At 36.3% G+C, this 24,073-nt stretch overlaps 1 protein-coding gene and 1 long non-coding RNA gene across 2 annotated transcripts; one reads left to right on the forward strand and one right to left on the reverse strand.

The window, feature by feature from the left end:
- Positions 1-513: 513 nt before the first annotated feature.
- On the reverse strand, positions 514-4,178 carry LOC118479896. The gene is made up of 3 exons (XR_004861343.1): positions 4,053-4,178; positions 3,226-3,312; positions 514-621 (listed from the first exon to the last, which is right to left on the reverse strand). It is a non-coding gene; the product is annotated as an uncharacterized LOC118479896 (long non-coding RNA).
- A 13,198-nt stretch (positions 4,179-17,376) lies between these two features.
- On the forward strand, positions 17,377-20,880 carry LOC110871976. Its single transcript, XM_022120736.2, has 5 exons — positions 17,377-17,847; positions 17,938-18,096; positions 18,226-18,493; positions 20,348-20,455; positions 20,530-20,880. Exons 1-5 carry the CDS (start codon positions 17,584-17,586, stop codon positions 20,610-20,612), a joined length of 882 nt encoding a protein of 293 aa, XP_021976428.1. The 5' UTR covers positions 17,377-17,583; the 3' UTR covers positions 20,613-20,880.
- Positions 20,881-24,073: the final 3,193 nt, after the last annotated feature.

The following is a 24,073-nucleotide window of genomic DNA, read 5'->3' on the forward strand; positions in this document are numbered from 1 at the left end:
TGCAACATCCCAGCACCCCTAAAGAAGCTTTCACACAGGGACATGCTGTATTGATCCTCGAAGAGATCGTCCCTCAGAGCAGAGTTTACAAATTTATGTAAAGGAAGGACAGCATGGTTCAGGAAATCCCTGGCAGCTTCAGGAGTCCCTATCACGGAGGAGCTAGTCACCTTCCATTTTGGGACATAAACAGGAGGGATGGCATCGGCAAACAAAGGAGCAAGAGGAGATCGATGAGCAAGACATTCGAGGAGGGTGGGTTTACTGGTCCCAGTGGCACGGGACGGCGAAAGCTCGAAAGCCGAGGAAAAACGAGCTACGCCCACCTTAGAGGTCTTATCCCGAACACGGAAAGAAGAGGGACCAGTAAGAATGTAACACCCGTTCTTATAAATTAAGGTTTTATGTATCATTTACGAAAACCATCATGTAATTAAGATTATATATGCATTGGAAATTACGGGTTTGTTAAAAACTTTTTACAATTTAAAAGTATATAACATATCACGTGTACGTTCGTCGTTTAACATAATAACGATACATAGTGCGGAAGCTTATTTCGTAATCGTGTTCGGTTCTTGCTCGACGCTTGATCTTCATCCGTGCACTCTCGACATTCACCTATGATCAAAACCAACTTAGAAGTCAGTTTTGATAGTTAAATAACAAGTACAACAAGTTAATCGGGTAAAATATTCGAAATAAACAAAAAAAATCAATATTTTCAGAAATTAGTTCGTCGCCACGCGCGACCATGGCTGTGGCACTACGCCACGGTCTCTTTTTGACAGATTGTTGCAGCTGGTTGCTGCATATTCTCAGCACGACCGGATTTTACGGAAACAGCCATAACTTCTTCATTATTGATCCGTTTTACCCGATTCTTTTTCCTACGCGTCCGTAATTTAATCCTCCATCTTATGGAGTTAAAATCCCACATTCAACATAAGAAATTTTGAGACTTCTAAACATTCGACTCGTTACCTTTTTACCGAATTTTAACCCGTTTATGCATTTTATCAAACAAACGTATTTATTTGATTCCTATACCTCACACACTTCTTCAAATTAATGTTACCTACTATATTAGGTTCTAATCATAGGTTTATTACACCATTTAAGTCCGTTTTCGCTCGTATGCTTATTTTAACCCGTTAAGGGTATTTAAGCACTTTCGAACCTAAAATCGCTTTCGATTGCTTCTAACATTCCATCACCACATTTCTTATCCTAAATTCTCCCACCACAACTGTAAGTGTGTTGGATCTAATGTGGATATCTATATATTCCGAGTTTTACCCCTCGGATAAGAGATTTTACGGCAAGAAGCATTTTAAGGCATTTAACCTTTGAAAGTCACGCCTACAACTTTTATACGCATCTAAAGGTTACAATAATCATAATATAAGTTTCTAAACAACCTCTAAGGGTTGTTTACCCGGTTTACCCATCAAGGGCTTTTTGGTCACATTTAATCCTTCATTTTTTTACGATGAAGGACTTCTACTAATATTTGACCAAATTGCACATCTTACTACAACTTATTTAAGCGTACCTGGCTCGGATCAACGTATAGACCCGTTGTGACACACCTCATTAAGCATAATAGGATCCCATATACCCCTACTGACACATGCATACTGCAGCATTCTCATTATTACCAGTTATGGACGAGTATACTATCACAGTTTAAAAGACAAGTATGATGACTCACCTGATTAGCAATTGCTTAACAGCCGCTAGTAATACTGGGTTATGTCTCAAGGTCCTGACACAATTACATAATCCTAGGTTAGGTAATGGTACACCTAACTAGTCATTATCATGGTTGGATATTGGTTAACACTGCCTTGTTTAAACATGGGTGATCAGTCCATGCCTAACTAAGGCTAGGCTACCCAATACCCGCCCCTGACAATAACCCTAGTACCTAAAAATAATACTAACACTACTACTACTAATATATTATTACTAATAATAAAACTAATATTAACTACTAAAAATAAATAATAAATAACTAAACATAAACTTAAACGAGAGTGTACCTCAAAACTATCTACGACACGTTGATGTAGAGTTTCCCTACTTCTGCTCCTACTCGCGCTCCAAAAACGACTATTAACAACACCCAATGGGGTATCGTATACTCAGGATTCTCTATACTAGAGCATTCCCGTTAAAGAAACTGGTACTTAAACAAACTACTGAGACTCTTATTTAAAGGAAGCAAGCAGGCACCTCAAATTATACCTGGGGCGATGTGGGATAAAAGTGACGTGCCTACCTGCCTGCTTGACCTGCTAGCTTGCTTGCTTATATATATTAATTCAGCTGCTTAACTCGTTTTTCTTGTATAACTTTTAAAATATGACGTTTTATAAAACGACGAATATGTCATTAGAACGAGCATATTTTTATCTACGTTTTAACCTAAGTTTCATTAAAAACAGAGTAAGGTAAATAAAATAATATATTTAATTATTAATATTAACGGTCTCCTATATTAGCCAAGGTTTGTCAAGATATTTCACCTTTCACACAATTATCTTACTCGTTTAACAATATATGAAATATAAATTACATATTTCACACGTTTATAACCAGCACATTAAGATTCAGGGTATTACACCCGTTTACACCTCGCATTTATTAACCAATATTCTATAGCGTCGCAATTATCCCAAAATTGCTACTCACTCCTGTTTACATAGGACTTGACAACAAACATTAGTCATTATGGTCAAATGTTGTTATCACCACCATTTGACCCGTTTGGCTCATATGACCGAACATTTACATATGTAGTAAAACGGGGTTTTAAATTTCCAATTTACACATCCGACCCATTTCGGATGTTGCCTCTTGACCCCTTCTTTTCTTTTTAACTCATTTCTTACAATTTTGACCCTATTTCGGCTTACGCCATGGGTATCCTTTTATTGTCAATTTACATTAACCAACACTAGATTAAATTTCCATTTTTACCCATTGTCTCAATATTAGATTACACTACAAGGTAATCTTATCAAAACTCATAACCTCTTAGTCATTACATGACCAATTTACCGATTCGCCCTCTTTACCATAAACCATGGTTTTTATCATCCTTATATGTTCCGACTCGTACCAACCGCGTCGGAAACCATATTTTCGTTATTATCGTTATCGCATTTATTACTTGTAGGGTAAACAAGTATTCTACATAAGTGTGTAAGTTTCACTTACCTTGCATCCGAGCTACGCTTTTCTTCTATGCTTGACTCGTTTGACCCGCTTTCACTCCAAGCTTCACCTGGCTTGTTTAAGCGCCAACTATTATTCATCATTTACAAGGCGGTTAATTAGTCAATAACAATCACGACTATTCCACCTCACTTATTTTCTATGTCTAATTATCATTCATCACATCGTAGGTCAGTTTGACTTTTTCTAAAAGTCAAATGCCCGTTAGTATACTAATTGCGTAATCGAGTTCGTCAACTACTTTTAGCACTCTTTAATTACCTGGTAGGCGTTGTCTTTAGACCACCGTTTTACCCAAAGTTCTAACCACTTTTATCACATTTAGAACTCTTTTTTAATCACATTTTGCATAATAGCCAAAACATCACAATTAGGTGTTTTAACTACAAAAATTCTAATTTCGAGCCTTCTTTGAGGCATTTCAACAAACACTTTATGGGCAGAAATTTACATGATTCATATTCAAGTTCACAACTTGTCATATAGCCAAATTTAACGTAAATCGGTCTATTTTATATAAAGGTTAACATCAACAAATCAGAAATCGCTTCATAGATATCCAATTACACTAGAACAACATTTGAAATCCTAGTGTTCATCAAGTTCTACACAACCCACTAATCACCTACGACGGTGTTCATGGATTTTACTAAAATTTCACATGATTTCAATTTGTATTTGTCTAGGGTTTGTCCCTAGACACTATATTGTTCCTAAATCATCATAAAACAAACATGCAACCATGAATCTTAGATTTTCCCAATTTCATGAGAATTTTGAGTTGAGAGTTTTCATCAAATTTTACATACCTTGAAATCCTCTTGTGATGAGGATCAATAATCTATGCTCGATTTTCGATTTCAGCTTGATTTGAGCCCTCAATTTTGTGAAATATGTGATGAACTAGGGCTTGGTGAGGAGCTCAGGTCGCCCCCTTGCGTCCCATGTACGACCAGACATCTCAATTGAGATGTTTGGTTTTGTTTTTAATTAAAACCAATAATATAAGTTTCATTTTTAACAACATTGGCCCCTATAATTTGGTTAGTTAATTAAGTAGGGCACAACCTACTTATTTCTAACAATATTCCCCACTTATTAACTAGGTTAATTATTCCTAGTTAGCTTACTGGGTTCGGGAAGTCATAACCCGTTTTATTTTAAGTCTCGTTAACTCAGGCTCTTATAAACTTAATTCCTTAAAAACTTTGATTCGTTTTTATTTAATATTTGGATTTCTTATTTAAATCCAAATATTTGCCGGGTTATTTTTACTAATAACGGTACGTTACCCGTCTTTTAGTATTAACAGAGTTTAATTACCAAGCCCGTTTTCGGGGTGTTACAAGTCTATCCCCCTTAAAGAGGTTTCGTCCTCGAAACCTTTCTTACATAATTCATCGAGTTCTAAACTCAATGCATTTGACCCGAGTAATCTTTTGAGCATTACTCATACTTTAACCAATTGTTAGTATTACCAGAAAAATTAGGGTAATATCTTTTTGGTTACAGAACATCTACGTACCTCATACGACATAATGTAACTTGAAATAACGTAATTCCGTTATTTCTACTAGTTTAGTTAACTTAGCGATATTCATCGCTTTCATATACTATCGAATTCTTTATGAATCCTTTACTTTGATCCGTTTAAAGGTCTTTAGTGAAATCTTTCACTTTTAGCAACAAATTCTTTTGTTTTCAAATTTATTTATTCGGTTCAGTTATACCGAATCTACTTCTTACAAGCAACCAAATTTCTTGATTTGGATTGCGGACCTTAACCGGTCTCACTGACTAGACTTATTAGTCCAGTTACTTTTACCTCTCACTTGGTTATAATGTGATTCTACCTCACATTGCAATTCTTGACCGTGATCGTGTCACCTCATGTTTAATTCATATCAACCTTTCATTTTCGAAAACATCACTTTTTCGAATATATCGCCTTGCGCCTATTAGTGTTCAGACTTGTATCCTACATGCTTATTATTTAAATTCCTATCAGAAAATTTATATTTGTAAAAATGTTATTTCTTGCTAAAACCAAAGTTTTAGTTTTAGGATCTTCCCTTTAACTTTTGTCAGAATTATGAATATTGACAGTCCACAATTTATTCTTTTACAGTCTAGTTTCAGCGGGGATTCTCCATTTATTCCCTCGCTTTGTCTAATTAACCCGTAGGTTTTATCACTTAGTCTATGGGCTATTTTATTAGACCTTCCCCTCTTTAAGGCGAGGTCCTTAAAATCTACTTCTTTCTAGTCATGACTCGTGGGTCGTTTTAGTCTCGTAGACCTTTCCATTGTTTATAACCCCAAAGGTTAGGTTGATCCCGTAGATCATTTTCTTACTCATGTTATCCTTAAAATACATGTTTGGTGTCAAGGCATTCTGTTTTTGTTAAAAATTATTTAGTTTCGCCTTGATATTTTCTTTGACCTTGACCGTAGTCTAAGGCTACATTCGTTTCTTTTCGGACACATTTTTCGACTTTATGAATTCTCACGTTATTTATGCGTCGGTTTATCTTATGCTCACCATTATCTAGTTTACACACATTCGTATTTGATTATGTCCCATTACCGGGCTCATTATTCATTTGCTTTTAACGTTACTATTATCCCGCTTGCGTTTACTCATGCCGTCCGGCATGATATTATATTCGATCCGTTCAACTTTAAAATAGTTTAACATAATTTATTCACAATTTCAATTTACATTATCTTGTCATCTTTTAGTTATGACTCAAAACCCGAGTCTTTTAACTTTCCATCCGAGTTCCCGTCTCTCGGTCTACGCATGTGTTTAATTCTTACCCATCAACCGGGTGTTTTACCGAAGTCATTATTATTGCAACCCTCCCGGTATGCATTAAGACCTCGCTTCATTTTTATATTTTGACTTTGTCCTCGAGTTTGATGTTTTACAAAAATGATCCGTTTAGAGACATATTCGCATTTTCCGGGTTCGAGTGTAAGTACACCCCCTCCCAATACATGTCTACATCATTTTACATGTTTGCATTTTCCGGGTTCGAGTGTAAGTACACCCCCTCCTGATACATATCCTAATCATTTTACGTGTTTCTTTGTCCCTTCATTCGGGCTCATTATCCTAATATAATACGCTTTCGTCACCCGGCTGTGCGTTTACATTATTATCACATATTTTGCACATTTGATTCTTTTGGGTACCTTTTAAGTTAGTCCCATTCACCCCGCCCTTACTACGTCAGACGTAAATGTGTCCGCTACAAGAAGTTCATGGTACCATATGCCACTACTTACTTGGCCAGAGTAAGCGATTAACACATGACACGCATGACCTTTTTATAGTTTTCACATCACGCCCTATGTAAGTAACGCCTCTATTTAGTTTTCTTGGAAGTAATATCCTGGATAGGTATTCTATTCAGGTTTTCCAAGTTTTTAGCTTACATATGCAACAATCAGTCTCTACATGTTTGTTGCATATTGTCATTTGTGCGATTATATTTAAAAGCACGCACCTGGTAATGCTTGCCCCGACGGGCGTTTCTTGCCATTAAATTTATCCGCGGTCGTTACGCGATTTAGTCCTTGGTGAGCATGCTCCTCTTGTCATACTTCGGACCGTTCTTCTATCATATCCGTAATTTGTTAAGCTCTCGCTATCCTCATATGCGAGTGTCCTTCAACTAAAACATATACAACGGTTAATAATTTCAACATTAAAGGATGCCCGTATTATAATACAAGGCTTTTCTACTATACGCATCAACGCGTGTAATTTCGTTGACTATATATACTCTATATCGATTTTATTGGTGTAACGTGTATTACACGATAACCATATGTGTTGTTCTCAACACTTTAATCATATTAAACCATTGGTATACATGTACTTACCGGATTTGCGATCAAGCCTCGAACCGAACACCAATCTTTATCAGGAGCGTAAGGTTTAAGTCCAAGCATAACTTTCCCGCCATACTTGAATCTCTTAAACCAAGGCTCTGATACCAACTTCTAACACCCGTTCTTATATATTAAGGTTTTACGTATCATTTACGAAAACCATCATGTAATTAAGATTATATATGCATTGGAAATTACGGGTTTGTTAAAAACTTTTTACAATTTAAAAGTATACAACATATCACGTGTACGTTCGTCGTTTAACATAATAACGATACATAGTGCGGAAGCTTATTTCGTAATCGTGTTCGGTTCTTGCTCGACGCTTGATCTTCATCCGTGCACTCTCGACATTCACCTATGATCAAAACCAACTTAGAAGTCAGTTTTGATAGTTAAATAACAAGTACAACAAGTTAATCGGGTCAAATATTCGAAATAAACAAAAAAAATCAATATTTTCAGAAATTAGGTCGTCGCCACGTGCGACCATGGCCGTGGCGCTACGCCACGGTCTCTTTTTGACAGATTGTTGCAGCTGGTTGCTGCATATTCTCAGCACGACCGGATTTTACGGAAACGGCCATAACTTCTTCGTTATTGATCCGTTTTACCCGATTCTTTTTCCTACGCGTCCGTAATTTAATCCTCCATCTTATGGAGTTAAAATCCCACATTCAACATAAGAAATTTTGAGACTTCTAAACATTCGACTCGTTACCTTTTTACCGAATTTTAACCCGTTTATGCATTTTATCAAACAAACGTATTTATTTGATTCCTATACCTCATACACTTCTTCAAATTAATGTTACCTACTATATTAGGTTCTAATCATAGGTTTATTACACCATTTAAGTCCGTTTTCGCTCGTATGCTTATTTTGACCCGTTAAGGGTATTTAAGCACTTTCAAACCTAAAATCGCTTTCGATTGCTTCTAACATTCCATCACCACATTTCTTATCCTAAAATCTCCCACCACAACTGTAAGTGTGTTGGATCTAATGTGGATATCTATATATTCCGAGTTTTACCCCTCGGATAAGAGATTTTACGGCAAGAAGCATTTTAAGGCATTTAACCTTTGAAAGTCACGCCTACAACTTTTATACGCATCTAAAGGTTACAATAATCATAATATAAGTTTCTAAACAACCTCTAAGGGTTGTTTACCCGGTTTACCCATCAAGGGCTTTTTGGTCACATTTAATCCTTCATTTTTTTACGATGAAGGACTTCTACTAATATTTGACCAAATTGCACATCTTACTACAACTTATTTTATGCGTACCTGGCTCGGATCAACGTATAGACCCGTTTACACCTCGCATTTATTAACCAATATTCTATAGCGTCGCAATTATCCCAAAATTGCTACTCACTCCTGTTTACATAGGACTTGACAACCAACATTAGTCATTATGGTCAAATGGTGTTATCACCACCATTTGACCCGTTTGGCTCATATGACCGAACATTTACATGTGTAGTAAAACGGGGTTTTAAATTTCCAATTTACACATCCGACCCATTTCGGATGTTGCCTCTTGACCCCTTCTTTTCTTTTTAACTCATTTCTTACAATTTTGACCCTATTTCGGCTTACGCCATGGGTATCCTTTTATTGTCAATTTACATTAATCAACACTAGATTAAATTTCCACTTTTACCCATTGTCTCAATATTAGATTACACTACAAGGTAATCTTATCAAAACTCATAACCTCTTAGTCATTACATGACCAATTTACCGATTCGCCCTCTTTACCATAAACCATGGTTTTTATCATCCTTATATGTTCCGACTCGTACCAACCGCGTCGGAAACCATATTTTCGTTATTATCGTTATCACATTTATTACTTGTAGGGTAAACAAGTATTCTACATAAGTGTGTAAGTTTCACTTACCTTGCATCCGAGCTACGCTTTTCTTCTATGCTTGACTCGTTTGACCCGCTTTCACTCCAAGCTTCACCTGGCTTGTTTAAGCACCAATTATTATTCATCATTTACAAAGCGGTTAAATTAGTCAATAACAATCACGACTATTCCACCTCACTTATTTTCTATGTCTAATTATCATTCATCACATCGTAGGTCAGTTTGACTTTTTCTAAAAGTCAAATGCCCGTTAGTATACTAATTGTGTAATCGAGTTCGTCAACTAGTTTTAGCACTCTTTAATTACCCGGTAGGCGTTGTCTTTAGACCACCATTTTACCCAAAGTTCTAACCACTTTTATCACATTTAGAACTCTTTTTTAATCACATTTTGCATAATAGCCAAAACATCACAATTAGGTGTTTTAACTACAAAAATTCTAATTTCGAGCCTTCTTTGAGGCATTTCAACAAACACTTTATGGGCAGAAATTTACATGATTCATATTCAAGTTCACAACTTGTCATATAGCCAAATTTAACGTCAATCGGTCTATTTTATATAAAGGTTAACATCAACAAATCAGAAATCGCTTCATAAATATCCAATTACACTAGAACAACATTTGAAATCCTAGTGTTCATCAAGTTCTACACAACCCACTAATCACCTACAACGGTGTTCATGGATTTTACTAAAATTTCACATGATTTCAATTTGTATTTGTCTAGGGTTTGTCCCTAGACACTATATTGTTCCTAAATCATCATAAAACAAACATGCAACCATGAATCTTAGATTTTCCCAATTTCATGAGAATTTTGAGTTGAGAGTTTTCATCAAATTTTACATACCTTGAAATCCTCTTGTGATGAGGATCAATAATCTATGCTCGATTTTCGATTTCAGCTTGATTTGAGCCCTCAATTTTGTGAAATATGTGATGAACTAGGGCTTGGTGAGGAGCTCAGGTCGCCCCCTTGCGTCCCATGTACGACCAGACATCTCAATTGAGATGTTTGGTTTTGTTTTTAATTAAAACCAATAATATAAGTTTCATTTTTAACAACATTGGCCCCTCTAATTTGGTCAGTTAATTAAGTAGGGCACAACCTACTTATTTCTAACAATATTCCCCACTTATTAACTAGGTTAATTATTCCTAGTTAGCTTACTGGGTTCGGGAAGTCATAACCCATTTTATTTTAAGTCCCGTTAACTCAGGCTCTTACAAACTTAATTCCTTAAAAACTTTGATTCGTTTTTATTTAATATTAGGATTTCTTATTTAAATCCATATATTTGCCGGGTTATTTTTACTAATAATGGTACGTTACCCGTCTTTTAGTATTAACAGAGTTTTAATTAACAAGCCCGTTTTTGGGGTGTTACAAAGAATCTCAATGGGCTCTCGGGAACTCCCCTGAGAAGTAAGAAAAAGAACATCAGAGGCAAGGCAAAGAACAGAAAAAATAAAATAAAAGATAAAGCCTACCGGCAAAGGAGCACTCACTAGGCTCGAAGACCTCAAGTGCTTGGACAGGGAACGTTTAACCCCAGCAGGGGGGAGATCAGAAGCAGCTTTCGATGAAGGAGGAGGTTTTTGACCACTGGCACTCCGAAGTCTTTGACGGATGTTACGGGGAGCAGGGGCTGGCTGAGGACTGGCATATCTTCTCTTACGAACTAGCTGGATTTCCACATCTTCATCGTCGCTTTGGCCAGAGGGATGAACAGGAGGAAAGTCAGGAGAACTTTCCTCCTCATCAGAGGGATTCTCTTCATCACCACCCACTGCAGTAGAGCCCCCGGCCTGGGTGGATCCCCCAGTAACCTGTACCTCCACATTCAACCTAGGATCAATCTCGTTGTCAACCACATACTTAACATCTTTGGAATCACCCTGAAGTAGCCTCCACAAAGTTATCTCTACACAAAAGAAAGGGACACTAAAGATGACTGCATGACCTCTAAAAACATAAAAAAAGGGAGTAACCATAAGTGACAAATCAGGAACAAAGAAGTACCCTTTTTTCCGAAGAAAGCCCTCGGACGAACCGGATAGGAGGGGCTCAACCCTCCCATAGCAAGCATCCCTTCAGAAAAAGTGAATGCCCTCGTCGTATTCTCGCACATCCGTTTCCACTGAACGGTTTCGGCTGCAGACAGAGTAGGAACAACGTCTTCAATTGCAGCATCAAGATCCTTCGGCAGAGGGGACTCCGGCAACATAGCGCCAGAAACAAAGATGAATCTGCTCTTCCAGTCCTTTGGATAAGTGGAGGTGGGCATGAAACTATAACAGGGCTTCGAGACATTGTTCTGTCGTTTCGCAAAGGTAAACCAATCTCCGTCTGAAACAAGCCTGTAAAACATGCAAAACAAAGGAATAGAGGGCTCCCCCGAGATAGCTGCACAGGATAATTCAAAATGAACCACCCTCATGAACCCTAAAGGGTGAATCTGAGAAAAATGGACACCAAAGTGATGGAGCAGAGAGACTTTGAAAGTGGAAAGAGGGTACCGAACCCCACAGGAGGAGAAAGCCAGTGTATAGATAGGTATTTTGTCCGGTGTGCATTCCGCCGGCTCATTAGGGCCAGGCAAAGAAGGAGAAAATTGTTCAGGAATGTTGTACGCTTCGACGAAGGATTTCAAATCCTTTGCCGACAATATGGATCTTATCAATGAACGGCCGCTACGACTCATGATCGGAGAAGAAACTATGATTCAGAAAAAGGGCTACGAGGAAGAAGAGGAATTGAAGTGTTTGAATGAGAAACCGGAAAGGGGGACAGGGTATTTAAAGAGATACAACTGACATGCAGGTAACCGTCATGTCAAGGGTCTCTTCAAAATTCAAAAAAGGGGCACGTGTTACTAGGGGATTAACTCCCGCTATAGGTGCTCGGCGACGTGATGATTAGTGGGGACGATGACTATAACTGACTTAGAGTGGGCCCACAGAAAGAAAACCATCCTTTTAAGCGGTTGTGACTCAGCCCCGGATCATGAGCCTCGGGTCTCAGAACCAGGGACTAAAGATGACTTGACGACGGGCCAGTGGGGAAGCCCACTTTACCCGCTTCGGACTATTTTTCTGAAGGCCCAGTTACGTGTAAGCCCACAAGATAGAGCTGCCTTGTCCATTAAGGCTTCTCTTCTTTTGTAACGGGCGGGAAACAACTAGCAAAAGGAACAGAGCTCATTTAATGCTCGATAAGAAAAGGATCTCGTCTGAATTACTGTACTTCTCCGGCTGGACATTAATTAAGGGGAGCATCTCACCATTGGGGGCCAGACACGTGTCTGCACCCCCCGAGAACCATCAGAAACCGTTAGATCACGTGTGGGAAATCTCTAATGAGATAGGAGCTGGCTATTATATAAGAGAAGGCATAAAGGAGCCAAAGCAGGTATCATCTCCGGCACCCTCTCATTTACTACACCCTCATTTACTCATCTCTCATTAACTTCCGACCAACATTCTCCCATAATTAATATACACATATTAACTAGATTCACACCAAAGGGGAAACCTTCCGGTGATTACACTCATCGGAGGAAACTTCTCTCATTTTCTGGCAAGTTTACTTACTCTCACGCCGGAGCTTGGTCACGGATCCCCCTCCCGGGGTCCTCCGTGGCGAGGCTAACGGTTTGCTCTTTTGTAGTAACGAAGATAAAGGCTCTTGACGTCAATGAAGATCCATCTAACGTCATCCGGGAGTTGGGTATTTGACAAGCGGTTAAACCTTTTTTACTTCCCCCGGGTAAAAGATTGTTAGGTTTTGCACGTTAGACTTTGTTTGATTACGTTATAACTAGTATATCTTGACTACTTGTGTTTGAATCTGATAAACATTTGCTTATATTTGAAAAACTTGTCTTTTATCAAACGTATTTGTGATTTCTTACATCATTAGCGGGTTGGTAATTCAGTGCGTAATTGGTATTTGTGAACAGACAATTGGATTATACGGTTACTATTAAAAATTGTCATTAATTGTTATTCTAATTCAATAATTCTGTGATCGTGTCTATGTGGTACTTAAGTAATTAAACTAAGTTTCGTGTGAAACCTGTAATCTGAATCCTAGGTGGGTGTTGCGTCTCTTAGTCGGATAATCTTTTTCTCACATAGTTTTAATTGCCTTCTTTTAAACCGACAAATAAACAAACATATTTTGCTTTAGTGGTTAGTTAATAAGAAGAAAACTTAATTGACCACAAATTCCATTTGGAGAAAACTTGACTTTGGGGCTGTTTGGTAATATCTGAATGGTTAAGTGTTGAACCAGTAAGAGGTCTGAACCATTAAGTGCTGAATCAGTAAGAGGTTTGAACTATTAAAAGCCTGTATAATGCTTAACCGTTCAGAAGCAAATGTCTGACCAATTCAGATTTGAGATCTTAACCATTCAGACTTTGTATAAATCTTAACCATTCAGAGGCAAATGTCTGAACCATTCAGACATCTGCTCGTGAAACAAACAGTCTGAACCATTAAGTGCTGAACCAGTAAGAGGTCTGAACCATTAAGAGCCTCATTAAGAGGTAAACAAACAGCCCAGTTCATATACTACAACTTCACTTTTTTTTTTATTAGCCTACGACGGTTACATCAAACAGATTTTGATGCAAGAAAGAACAAACGGGTGTTAACAGTTGTGGCTGAGGCACGTGTTCAACACGCTTCCATTAAAACACATTTTGCGTCTCCAAAAAACAGACAACACACCTATCTCCCAGAGTACAACAGCCGAAGCTGTCTGTACTACCAGAAATGGCCACGTGCCCGATGTTACGTCGGATAAAATTATAGTGTTAGTACTTGTGGAAAAATAAGGATATGAAAGTGATGGAATCGAGTAGAGAAAACTTATCTCTCTAAATACCCAACACATGAGCCTTCAAGTATATCAAAGAACTCTTCTAAGTTTTTCTCTTCTAAAATTCCTTTTGTAATTCTCTACTTGTAACTAGCCAGTCTTGTCAAGTTAGGTCACATAGCCTACTTTCATACAAAAGACATGGTGTGGAGAAAAGTTTTACTTAATTAGAGATTTTATTAAAGATGTAAATTCTAATAAAAACTAATAACTTGACATAAAAACTCTATTTAATAGTTGATTATCCATACGAAAAGTCTATTAAATAATTATAATTTCACTAAATTAATATCCATTCGTACTATCTAAATTTCCAACATTATATTCGAGTTGATTAGTTAAGCCCGTTCAACCGATATGATTAGCACTCTACATATCTATTATGAGTTCTACAATAGATCACAAAATATGGCCTTTATATGTGTTTTACTTGTTTGTAAGTTGAGTTCATTGTATGTGAGTTTTGAATTATATATTTAACTAGAATTACCACCCGCCGCAATGCGGCGGGGATTCATTAGTTATATATCATATTAGATGAAATGCAAATGTTTTTTACATGATCGCGAGCCTGTGTGTAAAACATAGACAAGAATAACTAAATCGATCCCTGACCCGCGCGTTGTGACAGACCTATCAAAGGAAAAAATAGACGCACTGCGATGGGCCTGTCAAACGGGGAAGTAGATGAAAAAACGTTGAACCACACATGCACGTTGCGGTGTGTTAACTCGGAAAATTTAGAACGAAACGTTAAACGGAAAATCTGCGAAAGATGTAAAGTACAAGAGATCAAAATTGAATGTAAAAAAGTGTTGGGGTTAAATTGTAAAAGATGAAAAACTTTGGGTTAAAAACAAAAAATAATCAAGGGGTTAAAATGCAAAACATGAAAACTTTTGAAGTAGAAGTGAAAAATCAAATTAGTTACAGGGGTTAAATTACTAAAGATTGAAACTTTAGACTTAAATTGTCAAATATTGAAACTTTAAGGTTATAAATAGAAATTTCATTTTTTTTTTGAAAAACTCCCAAGGCTAATAATACAACTACTTTATGCATAAAGATGTTGTTTATTTATAGTTTTGTAATTTGTAATATGCCGAATGATCTTTTTTACTTTGATCATCTTTTTACTCTGATCTCCGCTCAAGTTCAATCAAACTAGGACCGCTACTCTGTTGGTAGGACGAACCATCAATGTAGGAAGAACATGCTAAGGTTTATATTAATATTCTATTGTCCTTGAACGTACACCCCAATATGTATCATATAGTTGCAATCACGTAACTAATCCTACGAACAAAACTAAAACATTATCCATTTCTATCATTTGTAATGACAAGTCATGCTCTCACATTCTAATTAGTTAAGAACATTACATAACATCATTGGGAATTGATCATACATTATCAATCAACCACAAACAATTTACATTTATAAAGACTTCCAATATATGTGGATAATCATTGTCAATAAATAAAACCACTACCGCATACTAGCCCCCCCTCTCTCTCTACACACATATCATATATATATATATATATATATATATATATATAGGGGATGGTTCAAATGAAAACCACTTTTATTGTGAAAACTCGAAAACTAACTAAAAAAAGTCTAAAAAACACACAATTTTTTTTTTTCAATTTTTTTTATAAAAATCGCTAGTTTTTATATATAAAAAAAACTTTTTTTCAAAAAAAAAAAAAAAAAAATTTTGTGTAGTGCACATGTGTAATAATACACATGTGTAGTACACATACATATGTGCAGTATTACATGTGCACTACACAAAATTTTTTTTTTTGAATTTTTTTTATATTAAAAAACCTGCGAAATTTTGATTGCAAAAAAAAAAATTAAAAAAAAAATTTTTTTGTATGTTTTTTTTGGCTTTTTTTAATTAGTTTTCGAGTTTTCACAATAAGTAGTGGTTTTCATTTGAACCTTCCCCTATATATATATATATATATATATATATATATATATATATGGAGAAGATCATGCGAGAACCACCTCTTATTATGAGAACCGCGAGAACCAATGTGAACACACCAAAAAATGCCTAAAAATAGCTAAAAATCACACAATTTTTTTTTTTGATTTTTTTAGATTTTTTTAGGTTTTTTGGGGGTTTAGTTTTTAGCATTTTAGCTGGGGGAGGGGGGGGTGTTTAGGTTTGGGGGGGGGGGGGTTAGGTTTTTTTGAGGGTTTTAGTTTTTAGCATTTAGCTTTGGGGGGGGGGTTAGATTTTTTTTTTTTTTTTTTTTTTTTTGGGGGGGGGGGGAGGTTAGGTTTTTTAGCTATTTTAGGTTGTGTTCACATTGGTTCTCAAGGTTCTCACAATAAGGGTGGTTCTCGCATGAGCTCCTCCCTATATATATGTGTGTGTGTGTACGCGCACACACACGTGTGTATTTATAGGTTCGATGTAGAACAATAAATATAAACGCATGATAAATTGAATTATTTACTTTTCAATCATATAAATTCTCCAAATTAAGAGTTAACTGGCATTTTAGTTCTTGTGGTTTGCGTTATTTTGCCAGTTTATTCCAAAGGTTTGAAACGTTGCAATTTTAGTCTAAATAGTTTTAGATTTTGTCATTTTAGTTCACTGGGTTAACTTCATCTATTATTTCTGTTAACTAGAAGGACAATTCAGTCATTTTCTATGCAATTCTGTTAACTAGGAGGGCAATTCAGCTATATAAAACGACCGAATTGCCCTTTTCGTTAACAGAAAAATGGATAAAGTTAACCTAGTAGACTAAAATGACAACGTTTAAAACTATTTGGACTAAAATTGCAACGTTTCAAACCTTTGAACTAAACCGACAAAATAACAAAAATACAAGGACTAAAATGACATTTAACTCCCAAATTAAATATATGATATAAAATTAGAAAAATGAATAAATTTTGTTTATGTGTAATTGTTTACCGATGGTTATTATAAAAACATAAGCCACATAAGAAAGTGACCACTTTCATTATTTTCTCGTATTCAATTTTCACAACATATAACAAAGATATTTTGACAATGAATACAAAATTGTAATTAATAAATAGTTATACATCACAATTACCATTAGTTTGCTTGTTTTTTTTTTTTTTTTGAACGGCCAACAAACTCAATCCCGAGCACTCTCGGGACACCCACTGGACAAACGGAGTACTCCGAGAGTAACCCGAGTCCACCACCAATTCCGGGGAAAACCCGGTAACCCACCCGGCCGTAGGCATGACAGTGAAATTACCGGTAAAACCCGTTGGACTCAAGAATCCAATCCAGGTTTCCCTGGGTCTCCTATCATTGTCCACCATTAGTTTGCTTGTAAACACGAAATACGAATTTACCTAAAATACAATAGATACTAAATTAGCGATAAAGATCGGCTTGTGTTTGTCCACAGCCAACAAATGGCAGTTGAGTCTCGTGGCGGGTCAGTTGAAGTTTGTCTATACACACTGTACAACTCCTTATCCACAACGTACAACTTCACCTCTATTTCACCCCCTTTTCAGATACTGACCCACCCACCACCATATCACCACCCTCACCCTCACATACAAACACCATAAACACACACATACACACACAAATCTTTTTGCTTCTCGTACAACTGAATCCAGAAATTCTCAACCTCACAATCATGTCTACTGATTTCACACACAATGAAACGTCCATTCAGCCGATTGATTCCGGCTCTGAATCGGCTTTCATCGGCTCGTGGAGCTCGTCTTCTTCCTCTTCGTTTCTAACCACTTCTTTTGGATCGGAACTTGATTCTAACGATGCAGATCTGGATGACACCGGTGACGGTGACGAGTTCATTGCTGAGTTAACTCGGCGAATGGCAGATTACATGTTTGAAGAGAACGATGACGTCACGAGTTTGAAGAAACGCGAGTTCCAGGTTTTTTGGAAACCCTAGGTTCGATTACTACTAGTTATTAATGGAGATTTGTGTGTTTACTGTTTAGTTTTTGTTGTGATTTTGAATTAGGAGCCAGTTGAGAACAAAAATCACGAGCAGACTCGCCGGAGCTACGCCGATACGGTGAAGAAATCGCTCGCCGGAGCTCAATCGGAGCAAAATTTCACCGGAAATGAACCGTTACAGTTACAGTCACAGTCACAGCCTCAGTTACAACCTCCGATTCAAGTACGAATTAGCGTTTGTAAACTCTAATTTTTTATTTCTGTAATGTCAAATAAAATATGAAAGGATAGATAATATGTTGAGACAGTTGAATTTGCAAGTGATCTGTTTTGTATGTTTTGTGATTTGTAGTTGTATCAAGTGGAGAACCAACCGCGAGTAGGAGGAAGAGGAAGAAAGGGGAAGATGAGTGAGTCGACTCAGCACGTGAAGGCTCACCGTCACGAGCAGATGTATAGCAACAGAAGTTACAGAGGGAGTAAGGAGTTTGTTAATGGTGGGTCGGGTATGAGAGCCATATTTCTAGGCGGGTCGGGTTCACGAAACGTGATGAGTGGGACCGGTGTTTTCTTGCCTCGGTCATCTACAGACGCAACCGATCATAGCCGCAAAAAGTCAGGTACGTCACTTTGGGATTGCTTTTTTTTTTTTTTTTTTTTAATTTGCTGGTAATTTAAATAATCCAGGGTTAAAAATGTCATATCTTGTTATTAATGGTATAACAGCAAACAGCTCAACATCATAAGTTTATCTATTTAAACTAAACCTAGTTGCTTTCTTCTAGGATAAATATCGTCAAACCATAATAAAGCTCATTAATTATAACAAGATATTCATTAAATGGGATGATTTTATGTATCACAACATAATAGCATATTTGTCCAAGAAAATAGATGATATCATATATGGATGTTTTTAACTTTTATATTTATAACATTGATGCCTTTTCATATAAATTTGCATTAGAATATACCAAGTTTGAATGTAAGGACAAAACTAATGATTATATAAATAGTTGTATTGCTTAAAATAAAATAAAAATATGATATTTAAGAAACTATATATGAAATAACACAATTTACTTGATTCAACTAATAAAAACTTTCTCTAAAAACTACGAAGTTTCAAAATTTGTTAATTTTATATGTATGTAGCTTAATTCCTAAAGCTTATTAACTAATTCAGAGATATATAGGGGGTGTGTGTGCATATGTTACTCAAATTTGTTTGTTATTCTTCAATTTTTACTCAAATTTGTTTGTTATTCTACAATTTTGTTTCTTGTTTCCTTTTAAATAGGTATCAGACAGAAAGTTAATTTTGGAGACCGATTTTTAAACAAATCATAAACTTAAATGATAGTTTTAATAGTGTGATTTTTTAAATTCAAGTTAAACCTTGATAAATAGAATGTTGATAAGAGGGAGAGAGTTTTCTGTCCTTTGGATTCCATGTGCGGCTAGGATACTAACCATTGACTTTGATTCCTATATGTATATTCTGAAATATTCAAGATTCATTCATTTGGCTCAAGATTCTTTTCTTATTTGCTTTGTTGTCACCCTCTATGGTGGCCCCCCACACCCTCATTATTATTTTCTTTCGTCATCATTTGTCTTTGTTATTAATTTAATTTTCGCCTAGTTTCAAAATTTCTGGGTTAAACCAAAGTCATATATAGTTGTTGAATATTTTGAACTAACAAAACCATAAAGTTACTATGGGATATTTATAACACTGATTCTTATCTTAAAAATTTGATAGTAAACTTCTGTTTTGCTCTCTGTGGTTTGGTCACTTTAACGGTTTTGCTTCAAACCTTTAAAAATAGTCATTTTCCTCCAATAGTTTGCTATGGTTTTTTCATTTTGCTCCCTACAGGGAGCAAAATGGAAAAACAGACAATTTGGATGGAGTTAGAGGCGGAGAGCAAAATGGAAAAACCATAGCAAACTATTGAAGGAAAATGGCTATTTTTAAAAGTTTGGGGCAAAACCGTTAAAGTGACCAAACCACAGGGAGCAAAACGGAAGTTTACTCAAAATTTAAAGTATGTGTAGTTTAACAAAAAGAAAAAAAAACCACAATTATTTTTTGATCTTTTTTCTTTTTATAAAAATGTGAGTTGAGTAGTTTTATTAGTTGAGTCTGGCTTCACAATCCGAGCCTCTCACTCTCGTTAACGCAATTTATTATTGGTTTTTATATATCACTGGGATTCACTTAGCGGTAAACAAACAATTACAAATCCTAATTCAATGACCGTTTAGACCGGTAACCGGTGTTTATATATACAAACTCGATAATAAGACAAGTAGTTTGTTTTATATTGGGAAAGAAAACAAAGAAAGGGTTAATATGTCGTAGGTAGTTGGTGTTATTTGGTTGTGTTGTCAAAATCAAGCTAGCAAGTATCTGGGTAAATATGTAAATTCATATATTATTTCTAAAAGAAGCATGTTAACAACTGTAGGTTGCTCGACAGTACTTGTTCCAACCAGAGTGTTACAGGCATTAGAACAACACTTCAACAACATTGAGTCCCTTTCGCCGTTTAACTTAGCGCCTCAGACTCATCATGGTATGGTATTTTTTATTTTTATTATTCTCTCTCTTTAAACTATTAATTAATACTAGTGAATGTTTATGCTACAGTTAACAAGGAGAAGACGCAAACACAAGAGGCGGTAGCAGTGGACCATCAAGACCCAAAGCTCCCACAAGATTGGATTTATTGATATTAATAATAATAGTAACAAAAATAGTAGCAATAAATGGATTGTTTTTCTAATAACGTCAAGGGAATTGTGGCTCCAAAAAATAATAATGGTATTGTAAAGGAAGTGTCGGTTGTTTCGATTCATGGGGGTCACTTGTAAATTATATTCTTATGGTGGTCTACTTGTAAAATAAATAAATAACGTAATAATGTTGTATATGGTATTACGATGGGATGGAAATAAACTCATTGTATGAAATAAATATAAAAACAGATTTGTTGTCTCATACAATTATATACTGTTTAGAATTCCCTATCAACTTGTTTATCAATGCTTAAATATGTGTGTTACACAAGTTAAAAGTATTTTCATTTTAATATTTATAAGGGTGTAAGGGGCACTCCCCTAAAAGGGGAGTCCCCTCTCTTACGCATAACCAATCCTCGTGTGCCACGTCAACTCCCATCTTAAACTCCTCTAACACCCTAAATTGATGGCGGCACTACCTTCTTAGGTGACTTGGTTTTTTATTTAAATTTTTTTTTTCATTGGTCCATCTCCTCCCTCTCTTCGGTGACTTCCCACCGATCATGGTCCCCGATTTTGGCTCCCTGCCTTGACGGCGACACTTCCCCTCTCGGCAAAAGTGGTCCCCGAAGGGACTCCCCGCTAGTGCTGCCGATACCCTAAGTAACATATCATATGTTTCTCGAACACCTCGAGAATATAAAGTATTTTTGTTAGTTGGCATTTAAATTTAGGAAGACTAGTGTCACATGGATAGCTTTGGACTCTGTCTTGGCGTCCACAAATACCTGGGAACAAGCCAATCAATCCCGCTTTTTGTGTAGGTTATTGGTTTCGTCTTGTCTTGGACTTATCAAGAGAGCGGCACCAGCTCTCGACCAGTGGTGCGTTCGTTGTAGATACGACTAGGCACGTACACCACTTCATTGACACTGACTCCGTCCCCCGGTAAAGTCCAGGACTAGCCAGTAACCCAAGCGTTCAAGCTCAGCCCATAGTATTGCGGCCTTCAAATATTTGGCCTGTGACACTAGGGTGAGATTTAAACCTAGTTAATTCCTTTGCCTTATGAAAATAGAACATGCAAGTGTTGCTCTAACTAAATAACTAACTAAACCTAAGGTGTTAAAGTTGGATAAATGAAAATTAAATAGATGAAAAGCTGAAATATAAAATTTCACACATATGTATGTAAAAAGGGGAAGGAGCACACACTTAAACCTAGTTCATCATAATATAGCAAATTGAATGGTGAATTGGGGCTAAATCATATGCATGAACATAAATTTTTGATCATCTAAGCTTGGTGATCTTAAAATATGTTATAAATTTGTTTTTGGTAAAGTAGTGAATGAGAATGAACCTGGTTGTTTGCAAATTCTTGGATGGATTGTAGATTGTATGATAAAATTGATAGTATATAGGTGCTTAGGGTTATCATGCTTGTTGAATTTGTGAAGTATTGGACCAAAACAAGGTGTTCGGATTATCACCTATTATATGAAGAAATGGGTTTTTGATGAAAGTAGAATCCATGAAATCACGTTGGTCAAATTATGTATCAACACATAATAAACTAAAATCTATGTGCTAATTTGATTATAATGATAGTATGAACTTGTGGAGTTGAGATTACATGGCTGGAGGATGTTCAATTTTTGCTAATAGAATAACTTAAATACAACGCCCACTAGGTGTTCGATAAAATGCCTAAATGAAACTTAAATTGTATATAGCTTTAAAACTTGGTGATAGTGATATGAAGGAATTCTAATGAAACCTTCATTTGAAAAGGATACGGATAATATGTATGTTAATGACCACATGGGTTAATTATATAGGAAACTCAAGTGACACTTCGGGAAGCCAAGACGAAAGAGACGATCGCCTCAAGGAGAAGCTTTAAGATACGTAGCATTGTGGCTACATTGTTTTTAGTAGTTAATGCATTAATGTTGATTTAATATATCGTTAAAAGATTTGAATTGGAGATTTATAAAATAAGTAAAGATCGGTGGATTTCCAAAAGAACCGTGCCGAAAGCATGTAAAACCGAAGCATAAATGACCCGTGAGGTCATAGAAGCGGAGGTTATGCCTAACGCAAACGAACATGGTCAAGGACCATGGAAAAATGACAAAGTTGAAAGCGCCGCTTGTAAACGATGAGAGTCACATGGGTGAAGTAAATGGGTCTTCATGGTCTATAAGACTATAAACCAGATTATGGACAAGTAAAACAAAGGTATAAATGACCTGCGGGGTTGTAGAAGCCGAGGTGTTGTCCAAGATGCCAACCACGATTATAGATCATGGTTGGAAAATAATAAAAGGATTAACAAAGGATGTAGGTTGAACTGAGCCATATAGCTCGAATCTCATAATGGATCAAACAAATAAGACACAGAATGAAAGGATGGCATTTAGACGTCATGTTTATTTCTAAAAACAACCAACCACGACGTTGGTTGTGGTTGAGGAAAAAATGACAAGAATACAGAAGACTTGAGTTAAAACACTGAAAGTCTCATAACGGGTCAAATGAGTAATAAACTCAAACCGAATAAATTATGTGATAAACCCATTGAAAAACGGATGCGGGTAGTGTATTCCGGCTCATTAATATAAGGGAAAAAAAGTTTATGAAAAGAAATCGCGTTTCAGCTGACACGGCCGGGTGTAAACCTGACCTGCCCGGGTAAGGGTGCTGAAAAGATGACACATTCCAGCTGATACGGCCGGATGGAGACCTGACCAGACCAGATAAGGGTGCTGAAAAGAAGATATATTTAGCTGACCCAGCCGAGTGGAACCTGACCTGGCCGGGTAAGGGGGCTGAAAACAAATATATTTCTTGTCTTTAATGTTTTTGTTCAAATGTTTTGATTTCTAATTGTTTGAATGAAATTGTATGATAGGTAACTAAGCACTTAAAACCCTGGATGAAGATCGAGCCATGTTAAGAACCGAACCCAAAAGCTAGTTAGCTTCCATTGTTGTTTTAGTCTTTTTAAACTAATACTAGTGGGCTTGTACTTACGTTTTTAAACTAATACTAGTGGATAGGATTAATTCTACCTTATTGATGCGTGTCGTGTGTTATAGGTTTTTATGTATATTTTTAGCCCTTTTTACACTTTATTCAAGTTTTAAATTTATAAAACACGATATTTTACTAACACTAAACACACATATGGGCAAGTGCACCCATCGTGAGCATAGCATAGCGTTGGTAAGATACCGAGGTCGTCCAAGGATACAAGAGCTTTTAATACCGGTTTATCCTCAACGTCTAATCAAATCAAAATTTTAGAGAAAATGTTTACACATGAAAATAAAAACTAAAAATGCTGAAAATAAAAATAAAAAAGAATAGATAGACCAGATGAATCACTTGGATCCGACTCGCCTTTAGTGTAACCTTTGATTATTTCCGCACTTTTGCACTTTTTA

Source organism: Helianthus annuus, chromosome 6, assembly GCF_002127325.2.
Source record: "Helianthus annuus cultivar XRQ/B chromosome 6, HanXRQr2.0-SUNRISE, whole genome shotgun sequence".
NCBI classification, from domain to species: Eukaryota; Viridiplantae; Streptophyta; class Magnoliopsida; order Asterales; family Asteraceae; genus Helianthus; species Helianthus annuus.

Coding starts and splice junctions, on each gene's coding strand:
- LOC110871976 (XM_022120736.2), top strand. CDS start 17,584: ATGTCTACTGATTTCACACACAATGAAACGTCCATTCAGCCGATTGAT. Junction 18,097..18,225: donor AGTTACAACCTCCGATTCAA/GTACGAATTAGC, acceptor TGTGATTTGTAG/TTGTATCAAGTGGAGAACCA. Junction 18,494..20,347: donor TCATAGCCGCAAAAAGTCAG/GTACGTCACTTT, acceptor TAACAACTGTAG/GTTGCTCGACAGTACTTGTT.